The following is a 21,870-nucleotide window of genomic DNA, read 5'->3' on the forward strand; positions in this document are numbered from 1 at the left end:
TAATTCAAATAAAACAATTAGTTCAACAACTAAAACGATTTTAATATGTCAGTTAATTTAACAGAAACGTTTAAAATAAAATCTAGTTTCGTACGAAAATCCAAGTCTAAGACCTTGCATCGTAACTTGTGGTTAAATCATCAACCCGGAATTATTTGTCAGTAGTGAGCATTGAGACGTTGGTAAATGATGGCGTAAAATTTCTCTTTCTAGTACGGATCTGCGTCTCTCCAACTGCGTGCGTACACGGCCTTCCCTCTCCAGCTGTAAGCTTTGCACTAAGATTGCGCTCTCTAATTGAAGTACCCGGTCCCTCTCAGCTTGTAGTGCCGACCAGTTTTCAGCTGCGTTTATGCACAAAGACGACAACGATCGCGTGAACTGAAACACATCATTTCAAAACGGGTTATTAAGCACGTTAAAAGTGTCATAAAAAGAAAGACTTAATATGTCTGCAATGTTTTATTTTTAAGCGCTATTATTTGTACAAGTTAACAGGTATAAAAATTTTCGAAAGATATATCCCAAGAAAACTTACTAATGTATATCAACATAACTCCTATTTTTTCACATGACATCCCGGATTTCAGGGGTGCACAGTTTAATAGAATAAGAATGTAACAAGGCAAACCTCGGCACTCATTTCCACATCTTTGTGTGAACTATGTCCCTTCAGTTGTGCAGCAAGTTCCCGACGAGCTCTGGTGATCTTTGCGAACATATCGGCGGCGCGTTCGTGTCTCTCGAGCATGAGGGCGCGCGACGCCGCTGCATTAACCAGGGCCGAACGCTCGCGGCTCAGAGTCGCCACTTGCATTTGCATCTCTAACAACTATAATCAGATAAACAAAATTTATTACTTACCGTCGTCTTTTTGATAAATGCATTCGTGCCTAGTTATGCTACCGATACCGATTTACCACGCACACCGCGCGCAACAAAATTCACAGGTGCTCCTACTTTTATTACCATGGCTTGACTTTTATTACCATAACATAGCGCCCACACGCTTTCCTAAGGCGCGGTAAAATTTTCACTAATACTAAAGTAAAATATCAACTATATTACCGTTTACACACTATTTTGTACTTGTGACTTATTCAGCTCTACATTACGCGTAGTCTAATCGTGTAACTAGCTTTATCTCAACAGAATAAATTTTTTTTTACACTTTGCTAGGTAATGTGCATACAAAAAATAACCATGTAGACTCAATATTCATATACACATCATACTATCTATTTATCTACGCTTGCACTTTTATAGCGTAAAATTATAATTAGTTTAGTAGTAGTAGTAGTAGTTGTAATTTGTAACAGTACGTGTAAATATGATTCTAGCAGACTGTCACACAAAAATAAGTTAAAATAATGTTCACATTCCTTTTTTTCTACTAAAACTATATATGTTGTAGACCGCTGGCGTTCAGTAGAAGTTCAAACCTAATTCTCTTCACAGTAAATAAGCTCGAAGGCCACCTCGAGTATCTCGGTGTTCGAGTCATTTAATGTTCTACTGTATTTTGGTAGAATTTTATAAATCTGTTTCTACCTCTGTTTTAAGATCCTGGTATGGAGTGTCTCTGACGTAGCAGTCATAATTTCTCAAGCGTTTCACTTCGAGGCGCAAAGCTGCCAGTTGATTCTCGTAATCGGTCATACTTTGTTCCCTGTAATAAATAATAGGTAATTTATTATAATTTTTTCGCAAATCTATCGTATACCAGTAGAAACATTTAAAAAAAACATTTATTTGTTTTGTACATTAAAAAATAACTTATTGTTGTGTACACAGGAACATCCGAGAAATGTCCACAGTATAGGCCTCCCCTATAGAATTCCAATAAAACCGATTAGTAAGGGCTTACATCCAGCGTCTTTCGTCGACCTTATCAAGTTGTATCTCCACGTTATAAGTAGACGTCCTACGGCACTCTTGCTGTTCCATGGTCTCCACTCCAAAACCTTAAAGCCTCAATGACCATTTACTTTGCACGCCATATGGCTTGCCCACAGTCACTTCAACTTTCCAAACCGTAAATGAATTATTGTTAGTAATACATAGAAACATGGATCAAACACTATAGATAATTTTAAATATTATACAGAACTCAAGAGCCATAACTGAACTCGAGTTTCTATACTACTAAAAAAAACAATTTCCAAAATAAAATTTTAATCCTTTAAAGCGAAGCGGTATAGGATTATGTTTACGCTTACATAATCTTTTCATTTTCTTTTTGTTCCTCTATTATGCTTTGCATTCTCGCTATTCTCTGCTCCCTCTCTAATAACTCGGTTGCCATTCTGTCATCTTTGTCTCCTTCTATTTGCTAAAGAAAAAAATATTTAACGTCCTCATTATAACATAGTGAAAATATTGAAATGAAAATGTTGGCAGGATATATTTATTAATTCTAATTTGCTTTGGCCAATCAACGCCTATTTGTTAATAATTGTCAAATCAGTTGACAACTTTTAGTTTTAAAAAAGAAATATTATACATCGATTCTAAACGTAATGTAAACAAAATCCATTCTTGGTATTTTGAACACAGCAAAAAAAATCTGACCAAGTTGTACGCCTATACACATTAATATGAAAATGTACATTTTTTGTAATGAACAACCTTTATACCTTGCGTGTGAAATTTCATAAATCTTCCTTAAAAAAGATGTGAAAGTGATGTTCCTTACAACCTTTATCTAAGTCCCTAGCCTTATGGTAACGAACATATCGTGATGGCTCAGTACATATGTAGAAATCTTTTATATAATTACAATAAATTAGTGTAACTAATTACGGTAGTTTTTTTAATGAACTAAATTTTATATTTTAGCATAGTATGTATAATAATTAGTACGATAAAATTTACGTACAAAAAGGGTTATACAAAGTTTAGGCTATTGATTATTGAGCATAACATCAAACAGATATCCACTTACTGCAATCCTTGATAATGAATTTAAGAAATTATCTTTATCAGCGCGACTCTGTCGAAGTTCATCTTCTACCCTTGATAAAGCGGCACGAGTTATTTGGAGTTCTTTCCAAAGTTCAGTTTCCCTGTCCGTAGGTTCACCTTCTAAAAATAGGTGCGATAATTCTATAAAATAATTACCTCGCCATTGAAATCTTTAACTTTGATGCTTTATAGAAACATGATCATTTTCTCTCTTTAGAATTTATAAAGTTGATCGCAATAATTAAAATTCATTCGAATAAGAACTTCATATTTATCTACTTTTTATTATTAAGATTCATATGCTAACGTAATTTTTTTTAGTAACAACTATAAGTCGTTTAGTCAAAACTACTTATGTAATATTTTAAAATAAATTAAACATTAAAAGCGTTAAAAAACTAAGAATTGCGGGGTCCGGAAAGTAATAACTTTTCTGTCGATATATTTTACAGAAAAACCAATTGATTTTTACCGCTCTGGCATTGAAAATTTGTATAGCAGATGGCAAACGGTTATTCATAACAAAGGTAAATATATTGTTAATTAGAAATAAAAACTAGTTAAAAATGTAGTCGTATGAATTTAACTTAAGAATTACTTTCCGATCCCTCTAATAATTATATGAATGATAATATTAGTATTATCCAATGTGTGAATTTTGATTTTGAATGTGCTGTTATGTAAACATATTTACCTTTAGATGGTAAATAATCGAGGCAGTTCTCTTTTTCAATGCTAACAAGCTTAGCACATCGATCCTGGAACAAAGCTAACTGCTCTTCTGATTCTTTTATTTGTTGCTGAAGTTCTATGACACGCAACTCAGTTTCCGTTTTCACTTTTTCCTGAAGAAAAAAGTATTCGAAAGGTAATTTCGAAACCGAGCATTTAAAGACCAAGCCTCTTTTATGTAACCAAAAGTGTCACTTCTGCAGAGAAATTTATTATTCGGTTGGCCATAATAAAGTCCTCTTTTGTTTTTTTAATAACTTCATGTTACTAAAGCTTGAGTATAACTCCATAACTTGGTTCCTGCAAAACGGGGCAATTATTGCCACCATAGAGGTAGTACGAAAAATATTTTCAACAAAAGTGAGAAGCCTCATCATGTTCTCTCATGGTTTTTTATGGGGGCATCTTAAGACCAATATGTTTTATAGCCCTCCGAACTTCAAATAACTTAAATTTACAGTGGGGTATTTATGGAAATATTCAATGTCGTTTGGAAGAAAATTCCAAATCTGAACGACACCTTGACAATTTAATTTTCAAAAAATAATTACATATATCATTCTGCTTATTAAAAATGAATATTCATCAAACCATATGAATTTTACATTATTTTGAAAAGAGAACTTTGTTATGGCCCACCCTTTACGAAATCCTGTATAACACCACATCGGCACTTAGCACCTTTTAACATGGGTGGTCATTAGCGAAGCGGTTCCCTATCATTAGGGCAAAACAGAACAATTCCTGTTGTACATATGTCCATATGTAGATCTTCGAACAAGAGACATTGACCAACAACAATCGTGCTATGAACGATTAATCTACTACTAGGAACTAAACTAGTGTACGACTGTCTGTGAGTCAACACTAAATAAAAGAATTTTCTTTCTCCTCCTATGTGGATAATAATAATATAAGCTTAAATGACATAATAATATGAATATAACAATATACTATAAATCTTATATTAGTATCACAAAACATTATTCATAAAATCTTTATGGAAAAACATATCACCTTTTCTGCTAGCTTCGACTGCAAAACATTAATTTGCATCTGTAGATCAGCTTCCCGATCCGACACCAATTTATCGGATGTTGCTATTTGCTCCCGTAATTCTCTAACTCTATTAAAACAAGAATTTTAATGGAATATATACGGAGTGTAATTAGAATAAAAAGAGGGGAAATGGAAAAGAAAAAGATTACTACAATTTTCAACTTCTACGTCTACTTTATACTTTGGAACATGAATATTCTCTTAAAAAATATGGGACCTAACGATTTCAGATTTTCTATCCACAAAAATTCGCCTATTAACTACTCACATGATTAACTTTACCCTTAAATGCATGACAGTTATTTACACTTAAAAATATATTGATCTCACAGATAAGTACACTAAAATGCAAGAAAAATATAAAAACACTTAAATTAAATAAACAAAACAAAAACCATGCAATATTTACAGTAAAATAAAACTCTACCTTAATTCAAGGGCATCGCGCTGCTGTGTTAGCGTCTCAATGGTTGTTTCTCCGGTTTTGGAAAGTTCTACCAATTTCTTAGATCGTGCATCATAACTTAACTCCCGGTGTCGGAACTAATAACAAGAAATATACACTATTTAGTATTTTGTCACGCACACAATTTGCGAGCAATAAAAGAAACTGTATATTCTTTGCTGTACGGAAATTCGTTACTGCACGTTATTCCAGATAAAATTTGGTGTAAATATAATAGCTGACTATCTCATAATATTATAGGCTGAAATGAACAAAGCGGAGTACTTTGTTCGCTGCTAGAGTCTTTACGTTCCGTAGTGAAGACCACGGACTGAGAAGCACAACATAAGATGTCTACCGACAAGGACACCTTATTGAAGTTGCCAGAAGAGGCTGGATGTTGGCAGCTTCCTTATAGTTTAATTAGAAATCTATGGAGAAATCCGATATCTAGCAATGGGCTATAGGTCTTTGCTGCATTTAAGAGTTAACAATAGGGAATACATAATTACTCCTATTCTCATCACACTCTCATACATTCCTATAAAAAAGCCTTGCTAGCGATTAAGAGGTGAACCGTGCACGCACGTGTATATTTTCGGGCCTTATGGTGGCACGTCGGCTCATTATGTGCGCATTTTTATCACAATGGGAGAAGAGCTGTATCTCTTCCCTAAGTCGTTGAGGCAATAGACTGTAGCAATCGAAACTAAGGTCGTATGCAAAATCGTTAACGTAATTTTGACAAAAGGCATCCAAAATAACCGCTCTGAAGCAGACAAATTACTCTTTTAGAAAAAGACACCTCATAAATAATAAAGATACTTATTTCACAAATAAATTTATATAATTTATACCGAAAACTTAACCGTAATTTTTTTTTTCTTAAGTGTCATTCGTCCGGAGTAAAGTATACTACTGTTCTATAACAGCAAAGAAATTAATATTGAATTTTTTTTAATTACAAGTTGTTCTAATTCCTTGTGCTTGCGCCTTGCTGCCTCCAGTTCCATTTTGCTTTCCTTAACTTGCTTTTCTAAAGTTACAATACGAGCTCGTGCTACTCTCAGCATGCTTTCAGCAGCTGATACAACTTCTTTTAATGCTTCTTTAGCTGTTCGCTCCTTCGACAATTGTTCTTTTAGCACCTGAACCATCACAAAAAAATTTGAATCAGCTAATACGGAACAAGTACATGTTATTACAGGTATTGAAATTTCTTGATATATTTATACGAGTATATTGGTTTATAAATTAAACCATAGTGTACTCGCAGTATTAATATAGACGAGTAAGAACTCGGCTATGTTAATTTTTAAATATATGCAAAGCGCCTTGAGGCATCGCAGAGATAAAAGAAATATTAGATTGTTTTAGATCAACAAGAATCACCAAAATTTAAATCTAAGCAACGTATTAGAACATATAAGAATTCTTATTTTACCTCAAATTTAGGACCTTCTAAATCTTTTATTTCTTCATTAGCTTTTTTTGCGCTTTCTTCAATTTTGTATTGTAAAACGGAATTTTCAGCTTGTAAACGATCAATTTTTTTGATTAATGTTTCTCGGTCAATCCATGGCATCCTAAAATAATAATCATTCAAATTGTAAAGAAAATTTATTAAAATAATAGTTAATTTGTATAGTAACTGTTTTTACTTGGCCACTTTGAACGCCTGCCCAATCTTTGTCTTAATGTCTTCCGTCAATTTTGCCGCTAATTTATTTAATTTATCTGTCTGTGAATCTAGTTCTAAATTTTTATTTTTCCATTCCATGTTCTGTAAAAAAATGTGTGCAAATGTTATGTATTAGAAATATTTAAACATTTTTGGTGAATGTAATAAATTGAGAGGCGCACCAGTTATAAAATAAACAATATCGTTATTACTTTTACTTGTGCAGTCAACAAGTAAAAGTAATCAATTTATCTAAATTCTATATTTTAAGCGCTATAGTAACAATGTTTAGTAAACTCTTAAAAAACGCCCAAAAAAGCCTATAAAGAAAAAACATGCTATTCATCCCAACTGCAGTCCTTGAACAAATGATATATTACTACTGTTAATCGTTTTCCGTCAAAGGCATTTAGTTGGATGTCATTTATAGAATAATATTGATTTCGCTATTTTGTATTATAAATGTTGATATTAGCATCCTTTCAATTACAAATCCTAAATATAGAAGATTCGTTATTTTTTTCTATCGCAAATTTTTGCTGTCGCAAAGAGAAAAGTGGATTTTTATCATTATTGTCATTACAGCCGTACGACGTGACTTACCGTAGCCGTACGAAGAGACCTTTATCCATCATCTTCCGATAGTGTCTATTAATATCGTCTATAATAGACGCCCTAAACAGCGCTTGCCAAAATGTGGTTTCCATTCCAGAGCCTCCACAGGACGCACCTGCGGCCTTATGTTCTGTGCGGTATATGGCCATATGGTATACTACCATTTAAATTTGCCAATACGCTGAACTATGTAGATATTATTCATCGACGAACGAAGGAAGCAGATATTTTCTTTTAACAATCCTGGTCCAATGTTATTAGAGTATGAAAAAGATTATATAAATAAAGACCCTTTGCACCATTTTAGGGGTCAAAACGGGGCAAGAGACCCCAAAAACTAGGCCATAGAAAATAGGTGGTAGTTGACCACCATCAGGCGTACGTCCTTAAAGATAACTTTACTACAGCTGGACAGCAGTAAATATTATGACACTAATAACTAAATTACCGTGATATATTAAGTTATCAAAAACGGAAGAAGAAAGCAGTTGTTAGCCGTTATTACGAATACCAACCGTAAGGTAAGTTGACCGATCGATGCGATACTTTGTACGCAAGAGCTGTAGCACTTCGTTTCGACGACTCATTATTTCTAAATTAACGTTGTGCACTTCCTCTGGGATAAAGCTCAATATAGTATGCAGCTGCCGAAACACTTGAGAAGCTATAAAAACAAAAAAAGACGTGGTTACGTTAAATAATAAGTACTTCTTTATTTCATAACACTTTTTTTAATTTTCATATTTGTTAGTAGTGTTAGAATGTTTACCTTATTTCTAGTATTAGTATGGTTTGTGATATGATCTCGATTTGAGTAAAGGTCTATTTTCTTTAATCAAATAATTGATAACATATCAAAAACAACTTAAGTTTAATATTCCCACATATAACATTTAATGCGAAGAGACAGATTCTAATGAAACTTTTTAATAATCATTTCATTGAGCCTACTATACATATACAAAAACAAAAATTATTTATTCAACATAGGTTAGATTATATGTCTTATTGACGCAAATATGATTCTATCACCACCTGTTTGAATGAATAATGCCTAACCCCAGAAAAACAGGCAAAAGTAACTCGGCCAGGGTTTATTTTTAAAGTTTGAAAAATTACATATATAATGAATATTGAAATAGTTTAAAATTTCCATGGCGACCTATTTTCTATGAAATCATTAACAGAATAGTAACTCTTCGCACAAAAACTAACGTTAAACTTTAACGTTTTTTTTAAAATACAGTTATAGAGGTTTATTTGATTATTACCTGGTATCTCTTTGAAATTGCCCAAAGGAAAATTTACTAACTCGATTAGTCGATTAGTCGGTTACTATATATTCGGTTACTCTTACACTTAAAATCCAACTGGCTTTCACCTAACACTTCTTCAAAATTATGGATATATCAGCGTGACCGCGTAGTAAAATGTTTGATAATTGAGTAAGACGCACCGGCGGCTCAAACAGACGGTTACGCTATTAGTCTATACAAGAAACATTCTTAAGAAACTGTGTAATTTTGGAAGTTTATTGCAATCGACAAAATAACGTTAGTGACATCACGCTATTAAGAATTACTACCTATAAGCTAATTCACCGATATGGATGTATATCCTGAATCTTGATAGAATATGTATAAAATATTAACATATTTTGATTTATGCAAATACCATAGTGTCAGACATAAAAACTGATGAAAATAAAATAACTACAAAATTATTTTATAGCCTGCTCGTAAACAAATAAAACCAGCTGACAGACACCGACCAGAAGATGGTCGTGATGACCGGTCATACCCAACCCGCATCTAGCGACTTCCCGTGCCCTTGACTATGTGGCCAGGTCTGCCTCAAGGTAGCCATTCGAGAACCTTTGGTCCCAAAACTCGTCCGTTACGAGTCATGTGTCCCTCTCACTGCCACGTCAGACGAGTAATTCTTCGAGCTACGATGGTGACTTTGGTTCTTCTGCGAATCTCGTCATTTCTGATGTAATAGCCTAATATTACCCGTTAATATTTGAGATAAATGATATAACGTACCAAATCCTTCATGGAATTCAATTTGTTGTAGACAGTTGGTGTCGTTTCTCATGAGTAACAACAGATCGTGCGCTGTCCAACCGGAAATCGAAATAAGTCGGAGATCACCCAAATTGTTGTCGTTAATACCAGCCCTTGCTTCCATTTCTTTTAGCGATATATATGTTTCTAGAAGGATGTTCTATAAAATTTTAAACAATATTTAATAAAGTACACCAAGTACAAACACTATTCTTAACAAAGAATGAATTCGAGATTCTTGTGGTTAAATATTACCAGGATTTTTATTACCCTTTCTCAAACTTTATACTTAAGATCGATTAAGATCTTATCAAGTCTATTATAGGGATAATAAAAAAATATAGTCAAATATATATACGTGTTTGTGTGTATATATATAATAATATTTAATTCTGTAAAACGTTTAAGTAGAACAAACATAAAGCAAAATAATAAAGTAGTCCGTCGTTTTTTACTATTACATACCTGTTGTGACATTATATTCTTTCGTAACTTCATAAACTCTCTTCTCTTCGTGGCGTAAGAACGCATTGTCTTCGAGACAACTCCCTGTGGCATCATTACTTCTTTGTCTGGAAACATCATATACAATAGAATTATTTATCATATTTACTTTCAATACAGTGATAAAATGTAACGACTCCCGAGTGCGCTCTGGTGGTGTATCTAACTGATATTTTATACTTACTAATAACCAAGGATCATTTATCTGCTATTACTACGTAACTACCACACAGAGTATGCAAACATCAGCAAAATCCTATGTAAGAATAGCTACAAGAGCTTTTTTGTGAACTCCTTAAAGCACCTTTAACATTGGTTTTACTTCGCATTAGCAAAATCTAGCATCTATAGAATGGATCCAGTAACCAATTTTATTTATTAAATTCTCGGTACCTTCGACGCTGAGAAAAATATTTGGTAGTAAATATCTTAATAAAATTAAACCAAATAAAGCTTTTAACTAAAAACAACTTTAGCATGAAAATTGCTCACCTGGCTCGACGCTGAGAAAATCGTTGTCGATGTGTAAATTATCAGGGGTAGACGAATCATTAATATTAGGCGCCACGTCAGGTTTCTTTTCCATTGTCTTAACAAAAGAAAGTTTGCTTTCAATCAAATTATTCGTACTCTCACTATAAGTATGAATATCGCAAGAAGCTAGAATGCAGGCTGTTCGTTTCAATTTTCTTTCGTCAGACTGACTTTAGTTAATTATTTAAACTCTACTCTAAAATTCTTACTAAGATATTATTCAGAAGCAAGTGACTTAACATAAATTTACTTTGAACACACTTAAAAGAAATCTATATATATATATATATATCATAATATATAATCAATTCGTGTTTAAACAGGACGATTATTGTCATAAACAGTTACGGCTACAAAATATTTGTGTAATCGTTTCCCCGTAAAAAGGAACCGTCTGATCACAGTAACAATATACGAACGTACGACTAATTCTGATTTTGGTGACAGGCTGTTACGACGCCTCTTCGCTGCAACACATTTTTTCTGTACAGTTGGGCACTAAAAAAAGAAAAAAAAAGTGATAATTCCAATTCCTTTTTCAACATCTCATCTTCAGATTATTCAACACGTATCTCGCATACCGATGTGCCTAAAAATAAATTAAGTAATGATTTAGGTATACGAGGCGCAACCGATTCCCAGAAATATTATTAATATTTTCAAACCTTTACAACCATTGCGATGACTGTAAAAGTTGGCAATAATAATTGGTTGTATAAGTTAGGCTTACACGATTAAAAATCTTTCATCCTTTGATTAAAAAGTTTTTGGTAATCAGAACATACAGGCTGATCGGTTTTGGTTGTAAAAACTTGAAACGACAAAATGTGTGTATCTCTAGTGTCAGCAAAAAGCTTTGAGAGCTTTTTACTTAATTCAAATTAACCTATAAAGATATCACTTTGAAAAATGATACATTAAATGATTTTTTTCGATTTTAATACGACAGACAATTAACTACTGTCAGTACAAAGTCCATAGTGACAAATAGTTAACAATAAATAATTCCTCCCCCCTTTAAGTTTGAAAACGCTTTTTCTTACTTTGTCTTCATTATTTTATTTATTGTATCTGGAACCATTGATTTTAAGATAGTGTGTGCGATCCAATAATTTACAGAAATTAGGCTGTACAATCACTCCTTTAAAGCTTTGACACCTAAAACCAATTACCCCGGATACTGGTAGTCCCTTTAGTAAAAAGCCGCCTAGGCGCGAGCGGTAACTGGTATATATTTCAGTCAAGTAAATGAAGTAAACAAGCATTATAACGTATTATTTACGAAAGGTATTATAGCTTTTGAAATTGCGGAACGGAAAGTACAAACGAGATAGAATGCAGGATAGTTAATTTCAAAAACATTATTATGGACGTTCGTAGCACCTGTAAACTGGTGAACGTCTTTTGTTCTCTTATTTTTTTTTCTTTTGATTTCCATAAATAACTATAATCACTTGTTAAACGCGTAATGCTAGAAAAACTTAATGTTATAGAAATTAGTATCTTTATTAAGGCTACTTCAAAACAAGTATTGTCATCATCATTTCAGGCAATAAGGGGCTACTACAAGAAATAGGCCTCCCCAGCAGGTCGATAAGCCTTGAAAATATCATCGGTCTATCTAGTGGGCTTAGTGGGCTATCGGCCTGTGGTCACCACTCAAGAACCTTTCGGCCCCAAACACCATCAGTTGCACGAACAATGTACCCCGCACACTACTGCTTCGACGAGATATTCTTCGAATTACGTCGGCGACCTTCACTATAATAACATGACTTAACTTAAAGCTTCGCGATGCCAAACGGATGTGCAAAGTGTTCACACGGGTTATTTTTTGGTATCACTTTGTACAAGCTATTACCAACTAAAAATTCTTTACATTATAGTAAAATTTTAACTTTTCCATCCAAATCAAATGAAATCATCGTATACCAATTTAACAGCATTATAGGTGACTTTAATATCAAAACTTAAAAAGTCCACAAAGGAATTATTCCCTAAGCTCGTTTCCTATATCTTTAGTACACATAAAATATTTTTCTATCTAATAATACATCAATAATCAGCTGGAGTCATTTTAAAAATCAACGCTATCATCTCTTCTGATATTAGAAACAGTTTTTGTTACCTGACTTCCAATATTTATTTCGACATATAGATTCAAACCTGATAAGGTCTAAGCATAATGCTTCTTTACCCGTAATCAAGTCACTGAGCTTCGTAAGTAGCATCTAATGTATCTAGTCGAGACTGTACTGATTTAAAAGTTCTGTTTAAAGTCGTTATCTTCCACATTCAAACCTATTTATCTGTAATATACTCTAGTCAGCAGATCTTTGCTTTAAAGATTATCACTGGAAAATATTACTTACTATTTTATTATACAAAATTTTAAAAACAACTTCCTCTAGGTATTTAAAAACGTAGACCAAATATTAATACGTAACCTGTTAATTAACAATATGTAATTTAACAATGTTTAAACAGCAGGAATATCAGTCACACCTCAACAACGCCATACAAACAAAGCGACACCAATAACAATATGAATGAAATAATGTCAGCTCGAGACAGTCCTTGTCAGAGAACGTGATAGATTATTTTCTTATTAAATATAAGTGTAGTGATTTCATATTGGATATAAATCCGAAACTTAATTACAAAACATTACATCTGACACTTTAAAGGAACTTTTAAAAATTATGATCAATATTTGCTGTTGATAAAGTGGTAGGTCTTCGTCTTTTAAAATATTGGTTAGTTATTATGTCCTAAAAAAATGAAAGGTTTTATCGCAGAAGACATCGTTGTATTTAATTTTAAATTAATGTCTATTTATACTATTGTTTTGGTATAAAATATTTCATCCATGAAAGTTACTCTCCCATAATCATATCAGTTGATACACATTAAGTACGTAAGAAAATTTTAAAAATTATTTAAAAACCTGTAATCAAAATAAACTTCGTCCATTTAATTATTGATTAAAATGATATTTTAATCGTTAAACATTGATAAATAAATACCAGCTGTTAAGCGACTACATTTACTCATCATCATTTTTCCAATTTTTCAATAGGTTTGATTAGAAGCGGCCTTCATATTGCGTAATCTGTAAATTATAATATTTTTCATGTTTAACTGGAAAACGCACGAATTTTCATTTGAAAACATATTCTCTAAAAAAACGTTTTTAGTGCATTTTTATTTTGTTTTTCATATGAACCTTCTAAAAAGTACCAGGAAACTTATAATAGAAAAAGAAAGATCGGTGATTTTAAAGTTATAGTGTTTTCAAGAAAAATTAGGATACATTTTTATATGTATTGAATTTGCGAGATCTACTGTACTAACAACACATCAGCCATCCGAAACAGCTTAATCCAGGAGACAATCTAATCTAATCATTTGTGTCATATGCATGATATTATTTAGACAGTATACAGAAGTTAAATTTCTATCAAAAATACAATTTTTATCTGTTGGAATAATATCCAATTACAAATGGTTCAATATAATGTTGGTAACGTGCCTACCGAATGTCGATTTGGGTATATAAATGTCGAAATTATTTAAAGTTAAGCCCTTTTGCTACCACGGGACTGGTTTGGACAGACCAGGTTCTTGGTTATGTATTATAATGTAATGTTATTAATGTTACGGTCAACCACTGGCTCAGAAGTTATAAAATAAATTGTACTTCTATACCATATAATTTAAAAACATTTACATTATCGCATAATCAATATTCTTGTATTATAAATATTCTCATGAGAACTATTTTTTTACTCATAGACAAATATAAATAAAGTTTTTATGAGAAAAATGTATAGTAGTGAAGTAAAAGTAGGTGTTTTATGTTATTTCCTCTTTTAGTATATAGATACTGCATATGTACAAAAGATTACCGCCTACACCGGTGGACATCTCTTATGACACTTAGAGACTAAATTAGGCAGGAATAATACTTCTTCGTAGTAAAGTTACCAGTTACGGTTTTTTTCTTCAAATTCCAACGAAAAAGTGGAATTCTGATTAAGATAACGAAGCGAGTGTTATTCCCGATTGGTAACACATTTGTCGATAGTTTTTAATTATATATAAAAAATGATAAATATACATATCCCCTGCAACGCCACATCGATGCGCATTATTTTGAACTGTGGATCGGCTCCCTCGAATCGGAACAATAAGAAGTAACAAACTAGCAATCCAAGGACAGGTTCCCTTTCGGAGATCATTGCATGCAGTCTCTCTAAACAGTCACTCCATCCAAACCACCCAACTCCAATTTTCTAGCTGGAGACTTTTACTACCAGAAATAAGCTGTAGTGGCTTTCATAGCATCGGAAAAATATAAAAACTTACTAATAACTATCTTGGTAAATAAATTTTTACTGGTTCTCGCGACATTTACAATGAACATATTTTTCGTTATTCAATACAAATGTACATAGAAGCTGACTTCTATTTAAAATAACATATCTTTTGTCTTACCTTTGTTCTTAGTGAAGTGGGACTTGCTGACTGTGATCGCTTTACAAGAGTTTTCGGAGGGGGTTCCAGTCTTCTTTTATATGAGCTTGAAAATTCTACAATAATAATACAAGAAAAATATAATCAAAAGAAACATGTATTATATAAAGTTAAAACAATGTTATTTAACTCTGAGATTAATATTCTTTTTTGCAGATTCGTTTTGGAAGAAATAATGACTACATCCATCACGTCCGAGATACAGTAACAGTTAAAAGAACTTTATAAAAGTATTTACAGCTTTAAAAACAACTGACACAAGATTTGATGATTGGCGACTTTTCATCTAGAAGTAGTCCATGGTCAAATTTCGTTCATTACTCCGACTCGGGAATTAAGGGTATCAAAAATTATATAATAGTAAATATTGAAACATTTTTTACAGATGAACACATTTACCAGATTGTGCAGGGGTACTACACCCAGACATTTTGAGATGCGTACAAAAATTTTGATTACTTCTTCCCAATTCAACAATGCAATATAAAATTGTTTATAGTTTTATTTCAATCGTCATGTCAGAAGAATGACATTTTCATAAAAAAATAACAAGTACATAAGGCCAAATATAAAGTTCTATATACATTTATTTTAATATTTTTAAATGGATCAAATCAGACACAACCTTGTATATAGAGATAAAAATGACTTTAATTTTCGCTTTCGAAGATCAACTTCCCGAAACGCGCTCGACGACACCGCCACATTAAGTAATCCGTTATTAGGAAAATCTCTCTTTAGGCCATGTGCATATTTTCCACGTGTATTTAATTTAACTTGTATTAAAACTAACTTTTATTCTAAACTATTTAAAAGAAAACTTTGAAAAAACGATTTTAACGAAATTTCTTAAGAATCTATGCAAATGCGCCTACCCGTGTATTCGCCAATAATTATTTAGTATTCTCTATTTGATGCTATTGAAATCTTACTCATAAAAATGCTTAAACTATAGACAAAAGTTTAAAATAGTATTATCTAAAAGTATTATACAAAAAATACACAAAAGTAATTTATTTCTCCATTATTTTGATTTTGCAATAAACACTAAGCTCTTACATACGTACATTAAAAGGAATTTGCTTACGAAGAATCATCTCGCTATGCAACCCGATCCCGACATTCAAGGCATGGGAACGCTTAACTGCTGATGCAACGCTACGTGACCAGAGGCATAGTTAAAAGGAATAGTTATTAAGAAAGACACTCCATCTTCACACCCAAGTGGACAGTTAGAATAGTTAGCATATATGCTTTAATATAAGCTTTAAAGGGAGAATGAATAGCCAGTTTTCGGTCAATTATTATACGTTACTCTCTACCCAAAAATAATGGTTTCATAAATGATATATAATATAATGATAATATATTAAGAAAAAGCGTCTTCAGAATTCAGACTAATACATATTAAAATTAATTATTGTTTCTATCATTTCCTGAAGACTTTATGATGCCAGAAGTAATTAGCTTATCCTGTCGCATTCCAATAGAAAATATGATTACAAATAGGTGAAAAAGCAGAATTTTTTTTGCTGCTTAGTAAGCGTTCCACACTTTAAACCTTTTACACTCATAACCAATCACCCTGTATATATTTAGAAACAGAACTACAGAAAAATTATGTTAAAATATTTTTAGGGTTTTCGTTTCTCCAGTAATACCTTGAATAATATGTTTTTGCTTCGCGTAATAAAAAATCAAAAATAGAGCCATTATGCCGTACGTATTAAAGCAGACAATATATATGTACACAACAAATGTTAGATATATTAAAAATAACAGGAGGAATCGTATGTCCACGATAATATTTTGATAATTTGACTTAATACCTAAGTGGGTCAAGTATACGTTAAAGATAACTATGCGAAATATTCGTAAACAATTTTTGTCATATGGTAGAAATCGTCTATCGTACAAACAGATTATTCTGAAAATAGTTGTTTTTAAAAATCAATTACTATAAATTTTGAAAATCTAAAGTAACAATGGAAATTAATACAACTAGTAGTCAGTAACGTATACACATAAAAGTCGGCGTGAAATGTACGTAAGTAAACAATACTTGCAACAACAATGATGTTAGATTAGAAAAGTATACGCGTAATAAAAATTTACGTTATTTGAATTGAAATAGCGATCGATATCACATAAAAAATTAGGTAGTTTAACTCGAGAAATGCTTTTGTAAAAGGCGCTAAAACTGGACCCGCCTATTTCGGCAGTCGAATAGTTGTACCTGGCATTTTTATTTGGAATGTCGAAAAAAAATCGCGTTTTCAACTAGTTTCCGCTTAGCAAAGTATAAGCTTTTTCTATCGCAATTACCAAGTTGTCTTAAATCTTGCTCTTCTAAATAAAATGTCGGATTATATGTTCCGTCATAGATGTTTCTGATTAGGAGTACATCGTAGTCAGTATATTCCTGGACCAATTATCAGTAATCATTAGTGTATTAATATCAACTTTTTTAAGTTTCTTGTATGTTTCATCTGTCCAAGTTTTTTTGTATAATATTTCATGAAGTTTACTTAATTTAAGAAAAAAGAAGATTTAATAATAGCAGAAATAATTTAAAAAAAAAGGTTAATAAAGTAGAAAATTACGCTAACGAAATTACGTTCGACTTTATACTTTGTAAAAGAAGTAATAAAAAAAAAGAAAGAAACGATCTCATATTAATAACTAAAACATCACACTGACTATATCTCTGACCATGCAACGTTTTTTAAATTGTTATGAATTGTTCTGTTGGTATCGCTTGTATTTAAGACATAAGCTCATTAATGCTAACTTATTTGACATCTAAACTTAATGATGCTTCAACAAATGGTGCTTCAACTAACGATGCTTTACCTAATAAAGATGTCTCTAATGATTAGATTCTCCTATTACATTTGTTTTCTACTAGTTAGCTAGAATACAGGTCGTCAAATTCTACGCCACAAATATCATTTATCTTTTAAGTATTTACTATCGACGAACATTTTATCTGTAAACATTGATGTAGATATATAAATTGCTTAAACCTAATACTTTTATCTCAAATGATAACAGTACACCCATGACCAATATTGGGATTACGTTGTAATCTTATGAATTCGATCAAGTGACTTTTAATTTTTTTTTGATTAACAAAAGTAGTATAATTCTCAATATTTACGTCTACACGTACACACATAACGTAAGATTTTCGTGAATAAAAGCCCGTATCTTTGCTATTGAAAATCTTTAGGGAGGCACATACTCTGTAATGAACTTTCTACGCCTGAACTAATAATAATGACAATAATGAGGCACCTATAATGTCGTTATAGCCATGACTGTTTACTTTTCATCTTCTTACTACCTTTAAGTTAACGAGTACAAAATCATTATCATCTTCATGTCAGCCGATAGACGCCCTCTATAAGGCATCGTCTCCAAAGATCGCCACAATGACTGATATTGTTCTGCCTGCATTCAGCGACTTTCTACAATCTTGACTATCACATCGGCCAAGAGCGCCCAAAAGCACAAAACAGAAAAACTTAATTTAACATTAATTTTATAGAACTAAGAACCTGTTACCTAAACTTTTATTAGTTTTGCAAATATAATTTCTTTCTTTTCTAATTAATCTTCCAAGATTTTTTTATAAAGATGCTTTAGTTGTTTAAGCTATTACTATATATATAAACTATCTTAGTTTACTAGTCTATCTGCTTTTTACATTTATATGTACTTCCTATGATTTTTAAGAGTGTATAAAGAAGTCATTTTTATGATATTTTTCAAAGCTATGTACCCTGAATACTCCCTTGTTTATAAAGTAGTAATAAAATTTAGTTTTCTTAAATAGCCTTTACAACTAGATCATGGAATATTGATTTAATTCAGCCAAAGGTTATCGCTTCCATGCTTAACATTGCAAAAATAAATAAAAATAACATTTCTATAATAAATTATCTTTTCACACATAGTTCAGTGTTGCTTTGAAAAGCGAATAACCGACCGATACGGATAACAAATATTACGAAAATTTGATAAAATCTACATTATAAATGTACATACGTTATAAAATTGCAAACATTTATCCATTGTCTACTATTCATAAAGTAGAGGTTAACTGCTTAATAAGCGCAATACAAAAATTATCCACATCTATTCACAATCTTGCACGGTGGTGCAATAAATTATGAATCCTTTCCGCCACATGTTACTTTTAATCGCTCTTTCCTATTTTGCAAAGAAAAAGTAACACTACGCCAGTAATGAAATATTATGCTTTAAATGAAGCATAGTAAATATTTCCTACGAAAATAGGTTAGTATTATAGGATAGAGATCTTAGAAATTAACGCATAAGACTACTAAACAGATATGTAATAAAATGTGTACTGTATTCTTAAACCAAAAACAAAATTTCGACGCATCTATAAAAATTTAACTAAATTAAACCTATAAATAATTTTGATATGTCTACCTATTCAGTTATGACAGTTAAAATTTTTCTTCTGACAACCTTGACCAAGCTGTCAACGTCTTGTTGAAGTTGTCGGAAGATGGATGATTAACGCTGATTAAATGAATGAGTGAAATTAATTAACAAGATACTTCACAATTCTTAATTTAATTATCGTTTATTAATTTTAAACATCAGTTCAGTCAAGAGACACATCTCTTTAACTTTTAAATGATCAAATAAATACAAACATATATTATTAAAACAATATCGGTTATTAAACATCTATAATTTCTGTTAAGGACCTATTTTCCTTCGCACATCAAAAAGAGAATGAATGATGCGAAGTGATCGTAAACAAAAGAGCTCATCAACAAGCAAGCAAGGCTTTGAAATAAACACGTATAAGATGAAAGCGATGTTTAATGTCCATGTCGTGTCTGCTCAAGTAGTTATCAGTGCTGCTACGCTCGAAGTTGTAGGCGACTATATATATCTGGGACAAACCGACCAGCTTGGTAAGTCAAACTTCGAGAAAGAGTTCACTCGCCGATTCCAACTCATGATGGATGGGCAGCATTCGGGGAGCTCTGAAACTCATCCTAAATACCACAATGTTTTAAGACAAAGGAAGCCGTGGTCACTTATGACGAGCCTCATAAGAAGGTCACCCAGAGAGCAATGCGCTATGCTCGGAGTTCTGCTACGAGATCGAAACAGAAATGAGGGAATCCGCAGAATAACTAAGATCAACGACGTAGCTCAAAGAATTGTTCGCCTGAAGCGGTGGGCGGGACATATCGCTCGTGCAGCCGATGGTCGCTGGGGCCGAGTTTCTCGAGTGGTGACTCCGAGTCGGTAGACGCAGCATGAGTAAATCCCCTATAGGCACAACAAAGTTAAGGTTGCGAGAAGTCGCTGGAGTCGAGCTGTGCAGAACCGGTCACCGTGGCGATCTTTGGGTAGGCCTATCTCAGCAGTAGGCGTCCATTGGCTGAAAAAGAAGAAAAACCAAACACTGTGCGGGTATACGGTAAAACATAAACGAGGTCTATGAAATGTCTTATGAAGGTCCACGTCATTTTTATGGTATTGTTAATCATACATAAGTCAAGTACAAGGAAGCTGTATTGTTCTCCCTGATTATATGCTTCACGCATGTCGCATTGTGATAAAATACACGGATCTCCAATTATTTATGATTTTGAATATATAGAATAAGGTTGGTTATTTTTACAGGAATTATATAATTTCTACATGTAAAGATTACCGTTACAAAACTATGTTTTTTAAGTACAATTATGTAACATTTTATTTAATTTATCATGTTATTTTTCGTAATTTACGTTTAAAGGTATGGAGTTGAGACCGGCAGGACGCCCGGTCACAAGGTGGACAGATGAGTATGTTTAGGTTGACGGAAGACGTTGGGAGAAGATCGCTGCCAACAAGTCCTATTGGAGATCTAGGGGGGATCTATTTTTAGCAATGGACCTCCCATGGCTTAAATGATGATGAAGAGAACGATTGCATCTGTCCATTTCGCTTAAAAGTCCTATTGATAATAACCATTAAGTATAAATGCAAACAAAACTGTTTAAAAATTATTATAACAAAAACTTTTAGACTGTTAAATATGCTGGTACTTAAGGAGATTAGGTAATTTGGTAATTAATTATTAATTTCAAAGCATCGACTGTTTATTCAATATGAAACAAATTCATTATGCTCGTTATTAGATTACAAAGAGATATCTTATTGTTTGTTGATCTTGACAAATACACTATGTGCATTTAATAGTATAGTGATATACAACAACTAATATGCAGTTGTCACATTAGACACATCTTTATCTATTCGATACAGTATTTACCAAACGATAGCATCGTTACTTGTACAGTGAAAGAATTTAAATAATGCCAATGTTTATGAATCTTGTATTGATACTTACATATATAATCGAAGAATCTTCCAACAAATTTTTTAAAGTGCTAACTGTTCGAATCTAGCGCGAAACGTTCAAATGAAAGTAGAAGATATTTTAAGAGTACAACGCCGCTACGGAAATATCGCTTCTCCGACAATCGGCCGTGACCCCATATCTTATATTAGCATTATAAACAAAGAATTACCAAATATTTTATTAATGTTTTAAGATAATTGTCTTGTCGAATTTAATGAAAGAATTTTGCATTGTATATCAATTTTAATTTATAATTCTGACTACTGCTATACTTATTAAAAGTTCTCACGACCATAATAAAGTTCAATAACCAAAATAAATATGAGCACTG

The 21,870-nt window shown here is 32.3% G+C and overlaps 2 protein-coding genes across 2 annotated transcripts; one reads left to right on the forward strand and one right to left on the reverse strand.

The window, feature by feature from the left end:
- Positions 1–47: 47 nt before the first annotated feature.
- LOC137928953 (early endosome antigen 1-like) lies at positions 48–15,196 on the reverse strand (the record flags this gene model as incomplete). Its single annotated transcript, XM_068771961.1, has 17 exons — positions 48–381; positions 632–832; positions 1,552–1,669; positions 2,220–2,332; positions 2,945–3,084; positions 3,659–3,809; positions 4,714–4,822; positions 5,183–5,298; positions 6,166–6,377; positions 6,659–6,786; positions 6,862–6,983; positions 8,012–8,160; positions 9,542–9,722; positions 10,028–10,134; positions 10,559–10,655; positions 11,024–11,098; positions 15,098–15,196. Coding segments are annotated over 17 exons (2,367 nt in total), but the record flags the coding sequence as incomplete, so codon positions are not given.
- Positions 15,197–19,985: 4,789 nt separating this feature from the next.
- On the forward strand, positions 19,986–20,438 carry LOC137928955 (uncharacterized). Its single transcript, XM_068771962.1, has one exon. The coding sequence runs from the start codon at positions 19,986–19,988 to the stop codon at positions 20,436–20,438; it is 453 nt and encodes a 150-aa protein (XP_068628063.1).
- Positions 20,439–21,870: the final 1,432 nt, after the last annotated feature.

Source organism: Battus philenor, unplaced genomic scaffold, assembly GCF_028537555.1.
Source record: "Battus philenor isolate CCGP_79_NKW_IND1 unplaced genomic scaffold, ilBatPhil1.0.hap1 SCAF_4, whole genome shotgun sequence".
In the NCBI taxonomy this organism is placed as follows: Eukaryota; Metazoa; Arthropoda; class Insecta; order Lepidoptera; family Papilionidae; genus Battus; species Battus philenor.

Excerpts from the sequence above, each read along its gene's own strand:
- LOC137928955 (XM_068771962.1), top strand. The coding sequence starts at position 19,986 with ATGAAAGCGATGTTTAATGTCCATGTCGTGTCTGCTCAAGTAGTTATC.